The 11,990-nt window shown below is 48.5% G+C and overlaps 1 protein-coding gene across 1 annotated transcript in view; it reads right to left on the bottom strand.

Annotated features, from left to right (window-relative positions):
• Positions 1-7,533: 7,533 nt before the first annotated feature.
• The window catches only part of LOC138750255 (endophilin-B1-like), a 30,194-nt gene continuing 25,737 nt past the window's right edge, over positions 7,534-11,990 (bottom strand). The window contains exon 3 of the mRNA XM_069912372.1: positions 7,534-7,638. Coding sequence (XP_069768473.1) covers positions 7,549-7,638 — 90 coding nt within the window. The 3' untranslated portion in view covers positions 7,534-7,548. The remainder of the gene's footprint in view (positions 7,639-11,990) is intronic.

Below are 11,990 nucleotides of genomic sequence, written 5' to 3'. Positions count from 1 at the left end.
AACTCAGCTATGGCTGCCCCATGCAGTGACATCATCACCCCCTCTGTGTCATCATCTCCCCCCTCTGTGACACCTCCCCTCTCTGTGACACCACTAGTGTAATGGGCAGGGACATCCAACCATTTAAATCCTCCTCAATTTCCGCAAGCAAGGGGAGAATAATTCAGCTGGTCTAAATTACTCGTTGTTATCTATTCTAACTCCTAGATATTTGATCCCATTTTGCCTCCACATTTGTTGACTATTTTCTTGACATTGGCTCTAATCCCCCTTCCTAAGTGACATGATTTTGCACATATCCCAAAAGAACTTATACCCAGTGATCTCCCCATAGTCCTCCAGGGTGGTGCACAACTTGGGCAATGAGTGTGTTGGGTCTGTCAGATATATCAGAACAACTTCTGCAAATAAATTGATTTCATGCTCTTCCTGGCCTGTTCTGAAACCTTTAATGCCTGAATCCTGGCAAATGGCCTCAGCTAATCGCTCCATGGCCAGTACAAACTCACTCACTGGGGGAGTGGGGGGGAGTCAGACCTTGATTGGCATGCCTGTTGGCTACCTCTGTCCCTCTCATCTCGACAACTGTGGCTCAGGTTGGGGGAGTCTGTGCTGCCTCCTGCAGTGCACAGCAGCACTGCTGGACCACCTTTATCTCCTTATTTTCCTGGGCCCTCTCCAAATCTTTCCTTTCTATGATCTCACATTGGTTTCTCAGGAGAAACACTGGCAGCCAAAAGGCACCCTCTGATTCCCCTTAGATTTTGGGAACCCCAACTTCTTGAAGTGGGACAACACGTGGTGATCTATTTTCTCAAGATGTGGATCCAGGAGCTTGGACCAGTCTACCAGTTTGCCGTGGTCCGCCAGCATGCTTGCCAAGCTCCCCAACCCTGCACTCTCGTCAGTCCACCCGCAGATCTTGTTCTCCCTGCCTGCACTAGATTTCCTGTCCCGATTCCAAAGCATCTCCACTGCAGCTGTTTTCAGTCGGAACTCGAAGGACCCTGCTCACTGCACCAATTATTATGTGTGTGAAACTGATTCGAGGGTTCCCAAGGGTGGCGAATTTGAACACAGTTGTCTTTTATTGACACATGTAGTGAAGTTGCACGAGGCGTAAAAGACACACACAGACACAACCTCGGCGGATTAATCGATACACTTGCACCCACTCATGGATAGAAGACTTGACAATTAACTTTTCACATACGATACCTTGAACAGGTCATTCATTCACTCATTGATCTTGGATGCCTGTGGGTGGTAGGGGATATGCAGGTGGCCCCAAATACTTGGCATCACCACCCATTGCTGGTCAGACATTACCCGATAGGGTATTCCACATATGGAGCACGCTTAAATGGTGCTTGGTCGGCCCGCTGGCAGGACATCCGAGTATGTGCTGACCATCGTGAGAACATATCACTTTTTATTTTGGCAAGGGAGAGGCCTGATATGGTCAATTTATCAGACTTGGCCAGCTCCCGAACCCCAGCGAATGTGGCCCTTGGTTTTAATTGCTGACAAATAGGGCATTTGGCCATCACAGTTCTTGCAACATCATGAGACCCCCAGATCCTCTGTCCATCATAGTGCCCCCATATGCCCACATTTATGATGCACCAATGCTGTCAAGGCTCCGGGGTCTCTCTGCTTGGGGAAAATAGTGGCAGAGCATATTTGAGCAGCTCAGTCCACAGTGGCATCGCGTCAGCTTCAGCGGTTTTCCTGGAGGTGTGTCCATCCACGTGGTGGACCCTGACTATTCTTTTGTTGTTCCACCTCTCAGAAGATCTGCCAGTGCTGTTGTCCTCAGAGCAGGCAGCCATGGATCTGCCTCCCTGTCTCCTGACGCCGACCCATCCACACTGACGTTCTGTTTGGCACAGCCCAGAAATCCTGTTGCACTGATCGGAAAAGAGGCTCCTGGGCCCGCCTGGTTGTCCCTTTTCGGATCAGTGCCACAGCTGCCAGCTTGGACAGTTGGCTCTCCCCTCCACCTCACCCTCTTGTGTCAATACTTTATCTGTGGTGGGCTGGAGCGCTCCAACTTTACACCGTTGTTTTTTGCACATCCACCAGCCGGAGCCGTCAGTAAACCAAGCTTTTTCCTGCTGTCCAGCATTGAGGATGTTGAACAGTTTGCCCCAGGCCATGGTGCCAAGCTCTTCTCGGGGTCATTCAAGTGGGAGGCTGTTACTTTCGGACAGGACATGATCTGTTCTTGCAAGTGGCTCAGCCCTTCGGGCCCGGCCTCTGTGCGGTCTGCCATGTACCACTTCTTCGGTCCGCTGTGAGTGGCATCCGCAGATTTAACCCATCACATGTTGGGGAGGTGTGGCTGGAGTGTGACTGTCTCTGCTGCCATCTGGTTCTCTGTGGTGAGCAGGCGAGCATCTGACACTCAGATGGGGAGTCGCGGGAGGCAGCTTCCAGGAGGGAATTGAACCAGAAGCTGTGTGGGACTCGGCGACCTTGCCTCTTTTGCTCGAGGCTCCACTAGGCCATTGTCTTCATTGCAGAGACAAGTCATTCAAAGGGTCTTCCAGTTTTGAGGGGTTGGGGGGTGCTTGTGGTCAGTGGCAGTGGTGTTCAACAGCGTGTTTTACCATTTAAGAAGCCACTTGTTGTTCAGGTCGTCAATGAAGCGGAGAGTTTTTTTTCTGGGCAACATTGTACAGTAGATGGAGGGACAGGGTGAGATGGGGAATATGTTGGCACCAGTAACCCAAAAGACCCACAAAACTTTGTGCCTCAACTTGTTGGTGGGCACCGCAATGAGGATTTTGCTTTGAGCAACCATTGATATTTCTCTGCTGCCTGGATGCTCAGGAAAAAGACTGTTGGACTAGGACCCTAGACCTTTTCCAGGTGGTGCCTCCCTGGTGCCAGTATCTGGGGTGTTGCTGCTGGTGTCCAAGACATCTTAAAGTGGTCCAGAGGTTGCGGTACATGGAAATACCAATGACATAGGGAGGAAGAGGGAAGAGTTCCTGAAAAGTGGGTCCAGGGCGTTTGGTGAGAGCTGAAAAGAAATAGCATGAGGGGAGTCATGTTGGGATGACTGTCTGGGCCATGTGACAGTGAGAGCAGGAACAGAATGAGGTGGAGGATGAAGGCGTGGCCTGAAGGTGTGGGTAAAGAGCTCCTTGAGGGCATCCTATTTGCCTTGCTCGGGAGGCTGATGTCAGAAGTCGATGAGCCTTGCTGCCATGTCCTGATGAGCAAGAACATCATGGAAGAGTAATGGATGTCATCAGCGGTGATCTCTTGGAGGTGGAACTGGTCCTTGGCCTGTTTGAACCCCACGTGTGGCTGCGACATCCAGAACATTGACAGCTTCAACCAAACCATGTGAAGAGCCGCCTGGACCGTGATCTTCACGTCCAACTGAAGGGCTGGGTCCTGCTGAGGTCACCACTGTAGCAGACACTTCTGTTGAGGAGAGAAGTGGGAGAGGGTAGGATATTGGGGATGGGGGTGGGGGGTGGTTTCTTTATTCTTTCTTTTATAGATGCCACACATTAGATGAGCATTATTATTAATTGTGTGAATTTGTTGTGGTTTTAAGTTTATAAATATTTTTTTAAAATGATCGGCAGGACCACGAGTGGCAGATAGGATCATGGGGACCCTCTCCCCCCAACCCATCCACCCCAAATATCAATGGGATAAACCGGGTTCATTGTCAATGTCGTCGAGGATCCCTTCCACGTGCCCACAGCATTTGGCAGCTCTTCTCATCAGGAAAGAGGTCGAGGAATATCGGAGCCAGTAGCACCAGTCCCAGAAACAGATTCTTCCTGCGAGCAGTGAGAATGGAGAATGATGGATGACCGGCTCAGTCAAAGACTCCATGACTCTGCTATTGATTCAACAGAATTTATTTCTTTTTTGGGAGGGACTGCACGTGTATCATTTGTCTCTCTGTGCGTAGGTCCCGTTGTGTGTTTGCAGAGGTTTCCACCATGAATACAGTTTCCTCGGGTTAAATTTGAACGGGTACAGAGGAGCTTTCCTGGATAGGAGAATGTATCTCATGAAACAAAGGTGACTGAGTTCGGGCTTTTCTCTTTTTCACACCAAAATTAACTTTATTCTAAAATTATTGACCAAGAGGACAACTGTTCCATGTCTTTTCTCATCCTCGTGTTGCATGCCTATATTCCCTTCACTGCACACGTTCTCTGTTTAACATCATTCCACCACTTTGACACCTTGTGGTTACTCCCTGCACTCTGTGGTTGAAGGGGTTCCCCTTAGTCTCCACCCCTCAAGACCCGGAGGATTAGAGTCCTTCCCCACAGCGCCCTCGTGTTGGCTGCGCCAAGCCTCAGTGCATCTCTCAGCAACCTGGAATAGGCCGGTGGGCAGCGTTCCCTCACCCACATCTCCATGTGCTAAATGACCAGCAGGTTAACGTCGAACAGTTGTGCCCTTCGGACCTCGATGTTGCGCTAACCTATCAATTCCAAGCAAAATAAAAACTTGACCCTTCCTCCTTCATAACCCTCCATTCTTGCAATGGAGGGAGTGCAGAGGCAATTCACTAGCGTGATACCTGGAATGGCAGGAATGACTTATGAGGAAAGATTGCGCAAATTGGGATTGTACTCGCTGGAGTTTAGAAGATTGAGAGGGGATCTCATAGAGACATATAAAATTCTGGCAGTACTGGACAGAATGGATGCAGATGGGATGTTTCCAAGGATGGGAAAATCCAGACCCGGGGCCATGGTTTGAGGATAATAGGCAAACCATTTAGGACCGAGATGAGGAGAAATTTCTTTACCCAGAGAGTGGTGAATCTGTAGAATTCATTGCCACAGAGGGCAGTAGAGGCAGGTTCATTAAATATATTTAAGAGGGAATTAGATATATTTCTTCAGTATTAGGGTATTAAAGGTTATGGAGAGAAGGTGGGGACGGGGTACTGAACTTTAAGATCAGCCATGATCTTGTTGAATGGCGGAGCAGGCTCAAAGTGTCGAATGACCTACTCCTGCTCCTATCTTCTATGTTTCCTTCATTCATGTGTCCAAGAAGCCCTTAAATGCCGCTAATATTTCAGCCTTCATCACCACTCCTGGCAAGGCATTCCTGGCACCCACAACTCTGTGTAAAAACAAGTACCCCTGATATTGCCCCTAAACCTTCCTCCCTTTGCTTTGGGCTTCTAGTGTTTGCTTCTCTTATCTGGGTTTCAGGCAGACCAAAGGGCATCTTTCACTGAGATTCTGGTCTTCCAGCAGTTCTGGATGTCTGTCTCTGGATGCTCTGCTCAGGGGACCACCCCACAGTATCTTATCAAGTCCTAGTCTCTGTGTCAGCAGGAATTCCATGCTGACCACTGCCTGATGGCCCTGTGGTCAATAGTGTTTGTCTATGCAACCATTCCCATGAAGGTGATGGGGCAAAGTCCTGCTGACTGGGACATTGTGTGGCATCAGGGCCAGACCAATCTTTCACAACACCTGAGCCAGGTAGAACCTCAGTACATGGCGGCTTTTGGTGCCCTTGCACTTTGTTTCCAAGCACAGCCATACACAATAGCCATGCTGGTTAGGGTTATTCCCCCATTGATTGACGACGTACATGGTCCTCCAGACTCTATCCATTTTGGACCCCCACATGAATAGGAAATGTGTTTTGGGAATTGACAGGGTGGAGGTGTGGGGATGGGCCACACCTGCCTCACTTGCAGCAGTACCAAGAGCTCCTTGCACCTGATGACCGGGTTCTACCGGATTGACAGAGTTGGGCATCTCTGTGGTTCTCCCTGTCTCCTGGAACTGGGGGTCTCCTTACAGCTCCCCATCTCCTTGAGTTGGTACTTTGTTCTCCACCATCACCACAAGACAACCAAGACCCCTGGATGGAGGGCAGAGGCGCAGAGAGATCAGTGAGAATACGGGTAGTTTCAACAGGGTGGGGTCCATTCTGATGCCTGATAACAGGAGGAAACCAATGGGGAAGGAGGATGCAGGGCATTCGATAGCAGGTGGGGCAGGGTGTAGACATGGCAGCTGACTGGAATTGTCAGGGGGATACTGAGACCTGGGAGAGGAGGGGAAGGACGGTGCAATTGTGTTCTGACGAGAGAGTGCTGAGGGAGAGGCAACATGAGTGGAACCTCAAGGCAAGGGACCCCTGAATTTTTTGCAGGGATGGGCTCTGTAAATAGACTCCCAGATATCCAGCAAAGAGCATCTTTGTCCCCCTGCCATCAGGAAGGAGATATGGAGGAATAAAAGCAGAGAAGCCAGGGAGGGAAATAGCTTCTTCCCACAGGCCGTGAGATTGACAAGGCAACATGAGCTTGATGGGAGCTAAGAATGAAAAGGTGGTGAGGAATATGAACTGATTACAACAGCACAGCCAGCAGGAGAGTGGGGCCGAAGGGCCTGTTTCTGTGTTGTCTATCTGGACCAGCCTTTTCAGTTCAAACTTTAAAAGACCAAACCATTTTTAAATTTAACATCAACGGTATAGAATGAATCAAGAGACAAGATGTCTGTCCAGCGGCAAGCGTCGAAGGGACTTCCTGAAACGGAGGCTCTGAAACGACAGGGAGTTTCTGGCCCGAATGAGGTCCGGCTTCCTCTGGAAGGAGGAGAGGAGGCAGGGATAATGTGGGGGAAGGGGTGCCTTCCTACATTCACCTCCCATTTCCTCTACACCGTACCCCTCCTCATTTCCCTGCCCATTCCCCTCCCTCATCACCTCCACATTTCCTGTGCCCCGCTCGCCGCCCACGCTCCCCTCCCCAACCTAACCCTAACCCCAAACAAACCCTAACCTTAACGTTAACACTACCGATACCTTTAAACACTACACCACATCCCCAACCCTAACTCTTATTTCCACCCTGTCCTCTAACCCTATACCTACGCTGTCCCCTAAACCCAACCCTAATCTTACCCACCTTTCCCTAACCCCAACTCACACCCCACCTCTACCTCCTACTCCTACCCCCTTCCCCTAAACTTAACACAAGCCCACTTCCCCGAACTCTAAACCTAACCCTAAACCTCGACCTAACCCGAGCCCACATCTCCTAACCCTAAACCTAACTGTACCTCTACCCGTCCCTGACCCTTATCTTAAATCTACCCACCTTCCCCAACACTAAGCTAAACCCTACCCCTATCCTCTATACCTACCCCCTTCCCCTAACCCTACCCCATTCCTGCACCCCCTACCACTACCCCATTACCTACCCCTACCCTCTCACTACCCCCCTTTCTCCTACCCCCTTCCCCTATCCTTCCTTTCCCTAAGTTAGGGGTAGGAAGGGAAGGGGAGGGGAAGGGGAGGAGGGGAAGGGTAGGAGGCAAAGGGGAGGGGGAAAGGAGAGGGGAAGGGGAGGTGAAGGGAGGAGGGCTAATTTTAGGGCATAGGTGTAAGGGTAGGTGAAGGGGAAGGTGAGTGGGAGGGGGTTGGAATGGAGGAGAGGTAGGGGAGAAATGGGAGGGGAAGTGGGTGAAGGGATATGGAAGAGTTGGTGAATGGAGTTGGCAGGGCCAGAGGGAGAAGGGGAGGGGTTCAGGCCATCATGATGTTGTCCGTCCTCTGTTCAGCTGGGATGCAATGTTCTTCTGGACTCTTGTCTTGTCTCTGAGATCGCTCCTTCTTCTGGGAAGAGAAATACGAGTGAGAGAGATGCCGTCTCCGAGGCCTGATCACGATGACTTTGGAGGGCCCCAACTCTTCCCCCATCACCCCCCTCCCTACCCCTGCACACTAGGGCCTTTCCCTTCCTCTGCTTTACCTGAGGAAGTGTGTTATGGAGGAAACCACAATCTATATCTGCAGAGCTCAGAGTACCGTGTCTCCATCAGGCAACACCCTGGTTCACCACGACATGGCAGCAAGATGCTGGACAAATCATGGATGGATCAGTCGAGTCCCTTCAGCTGACCCATCTGAACCTACCCCACAACAATATTACTCTTCCCTCCCTCTCACCAGTACCTTCTATTTTTCTTTTATTCCTGTCCCTATATTAAAATCTTTTTCATGCCTTTTTTGGATGAGCCTCCAGTACTATCCCTGGCAATGTATTCCAGCCACCCACTACATTCTGTGTGAATAAAATATGCCCCTCACATCTTGTCTAAAGCTCCCTCATCTCACCTTATTTAGACGTCCACTGGTATTCTTGCCCCAGGAATGCACACAATATTCCAAGTGTGGTCTGACGAGAATTCTGTACATCTGCAACGTTACCTCTCAGTTCTTGAACTCAATCCCCTGACTCCTGAAGGCCAGCACACAATACACCATCTTAAACTCCCTCTCAATTTGCACAGCAACCTTGAGCGATTTATGGCGCAGGATCTAAATATATCTCAGTCCTGCACACTGTTCATAATCCTGCCATTAACCTAGTGCTCTGCCCTCACGTTCTTGTAATCCGCATTCAATAATGATATTGGTCTATATGAAGCTAATTTTAATGGGTCTCCAACCTTCTTTGGAATAACTTTTATTCGTGCCCTTGAAAATGACTCTGGAAATTAACCTGTACCAGTTGCTTGTTTAAGTACATCTGATTTACAGGATTCAACTCCATCTGTCACTTCTCTGCAAACTGGATGACCTATGACAACCTTCTACACTGTCTACCCACCCTTCCACTCCCATCATCATGCATAAAAATCAGAAAGAGCAGGGGTCCCAGAGCAGATCCATTTGGAGCGCGACTAGTCATTGTTCCATCCACTACTACCCTCTGTTTACTGCAGACAAGCCAATTCTGAATCCACACAGCCAAGGCTCCATGGATCCCATGCCTCCCGACGTTCTGAATGAGGCCACCGTGGGAACCTTGTCAAGCACCTTACTAAAATCCACGTGCAGCACATACAGACCTTGACCTTCATCGATTTCCTTTGACACCTCCTCGAAATACTCAATTTGACTCGTGATGCAGGACCTGCTCCTCACAAAACTATCCATGAGTTTCCCCAGCATGTTTGTGCATTGCCCTCGGCCCCAGCATCTGCAGACTTCCTGGCCAGTCCCTCCCTTACCCCTTCCCAGAGCTTCCGCATCCATTACAACATTAAGCATTGCTGCCCAGTACTGCCCAGTACAGACCTTTATAAACGTTCTCCACAACCAACTAACCCTTACCCGTACCACACCCATAACTATGGGTGGATTCAATATCCAATTAACTTCTTTGTGAAGTAATGCATCAGGAATATGATGTTGATTCCCATTTTGAATAACTTTTCATAATTCTCGCTCAGCTCCTTTAAAGTTAGATCCATTATCAGAACATAATTCTTTTACTTGACCATGTCTAGGAATAAAACGCCAAAGAACATTAATAAAAGAGTCTGTATCAAGCAATGACGCTGCTTCAATATGAATTGCTCTCATAGTCAAACAAGTGAAAATAACTCCATATCGTTTTTCAACACTTCGTCCTCACTTTACTTGCAAAGGACCAAAATAATCAACTTCCACGGATGTAAATGGGAATTCATCAGGTGAAACTCTGTCCTGTGGTAAATCTGCCATTTGTTGTTGTCCAGGTTTTCATTCTCTCTGTTAATCACAAAGAGATGACACCTCATGATTTCATTATTAATATATTTAAGCACTGATGTTCTATCAGTCCAAAACACAGGATCTGCTAACTCCATCTGTAATTCTCTTCTTAACATAGCGTCCATTTTGCTCGCCATAGTAGCAGCAGTCAATTCCATTCAAGGTCTGGTGACTGACTTTAATGGAGCCACTCTGGCTTTTCCCATTACAAATCCACCATCTACTCGCACTTGGTTATTTCACAGGATTCAGTAACTGACAGGATCAAAACCACCTTCACTTAAATCAGAAAAATGGTGTAACTTAGCAAATGTGGCCACTCCAAAGTCTGTTGACGTCAAAACTTCCAAGTATTTGAAGACGCTCAATCTAATTTTTCCAATCTTGTGCAATGGATTCTGGATTAGTTTCATCCCATCCAAATGTTCTTCTGCACAAAACTGGTATTTGGCCGGGCTGATCATTAGGCTGAATTCGGCCAGTCGGGAGAAGAGGGTGTGCAGGTGAGACTTGTGTTGTGCCCAGTCTCTGCTGGCAACAAGAATGTCATCCAGATAAATGAACACAAATTTCAAATCTCTGCGCACTGTATCCATGAGGTGCTGGAAGGTCTGGGCGGTGTTCTTGAGCCTGAAAGGCATGCATAAAAATTCGAACAAACCGAAGGGGGTGATGATGGCCGTTTTGGGGATGTCCTCGGGGTGCAATGGGATTTGATGATACACGCACACCAGATTGACCTTGGAGAATACTCTCATATCATGCAGATTGGCCATAAAGTCCTGAATGTGAGGGATGGGGTAACGGTCAGATACTGTCATGTTATTAAGCCGTCAATAATCTCCGCAGGGGTGCCAGCCATCGGAGGCTTTTGGGACCAGGTGGAGCGGTGAGCCCCAGGGCTGTCAGAGCGACGAATGATCCCCAGTTCCTGCAGATGCGAGAACTCCTCTTTCGTTATCTGGAGCTTATCTGGCGGGTTTAACAGTAATGTACGATAAATTGTATCAGACACTGTGACCCCAGGTTCACAGTTGGGAGAATAATTAACGGTGATGTACAGTCGACGACTTTGGCAGATACTGTGACACTGTGTTCACAGTACTGAGAAGGTTTAACAGAGAAGTATGGTAGAATAAGGCAGAATCTGTGACTCCAGGTTTACAGTAGTAAGAAGGTTTTAAAATGATGTACAATAAACTGAGGCAGATACTATGAAATCTGGTTCAGTGTGGGGAGGAGGTTAATGGTGATGTAGAGGAGACTACGTAGATACATTGATACTGGGCTCAGAGTGGGGAAAAAAAGCTTTATTGGTGTTGTTTGAGAAACTGAGGCAGTTACTGTGACACCGGGTTCATAGTGGGGAAAATGTTTAACAGACCTGTACGATAACCTTTGGCAAATAAAGTGACACCAGCTTCATATTGGGGAGAATTTTTAATGATGATGTACACTAAACTGTGGCAGATACAGTAACACCAGGCTCACATTGAGGAGAAGGTTTACTGGTGATGTACAGTAGAGTGGCAGGCTCTGTAAAACCGAGTTCACAGTAGTGAGAAGGTATAATAGTGATGTACAATAAACTGTGGCAGATACAGTAAAACCAGTCTCCCAATGGGGAGAAGGTTTAATGGTGATGTGTGGTAAACTTAGGCTGATACTTTAACACCAAGTTAACAGGGGGAGAAGGTTTAACGTTGATGAACGGTAGATTGAGGCAGAAACTGAGAGTCAGCATTCACAGTAATGTGAAGGTTTAACAGTGATTTACTATAAACTGTGTCAGATACTGTGACAAGATGGTGCAGAGGGTAGACGTGTGGTTCCACCCTTCCCCAGTTAGACTATTAAATGCTCCATTTTAAAAGTTGTAAAAGTGATTAAAAATACTGTTTATAGACTTTGGAATTGTGGAGGATCAAAATAGCTACAAATGTGAAAAAATCGAAAACTCAGTTCCAGAAGAAATTACCTTTCAAAAGTGTTGAAGAATTATGGCCGAGTTCAACTTGAAGCAACGGAGTTGTCGACTGGCGTCTCCAAGCCTCAGAGGACTCCTGCCCGGCGAAGTATTTCGTCAGCACCACTTGCGCTATCGCAAGATGGCACCAGCTCAGCGATGAGTTCAGCGGTTTTGACTCGTGCACTCATGATCACAGGCGTGAGGGCGGGCCAGCTGAGCGAGGACAGGCCCGTGAGCCTGCAGCATTGCCTGGTGGTCAGGGGAGGTACAGTGTAGCATCAGAAGACGCACCTGCGCAGTCGGTGGCCCTACCGGGCATGCACAGTGTGTCGAGGGTCCACAAACCTTTGGAGAAGGTGTGGGCTGTGGAGGAGTCTGAGCGACGGTGAACTGACGAGGTCGGCACACTGTTGTCGGGTGTCCAGACCCGCAGCAGCACCGGAAGAGGATCTATTGC

Source organism: Narcine bancroftii, unplaced genomic scaffold (assembly GCF_036971445.1).
Source record: "Narcine bancroftii isolate sNarBan1 unplaced genomic scaffold, sNarBan1.hap1 Scaffold_110, whole genome shotgun sequence".
NCBI classification, from domain to species: Eukaryota; Metazoa; Chordata; class Chondrichthyes; order Torpediniformes; family Narcinidae; genus Narcine; species Narcine bancroftii.
The sequence above is the reverse complement of the archived record's forward strand: the minus strand, read 5'-3'. Positions and strand labels throughout refer to the sequence as shown.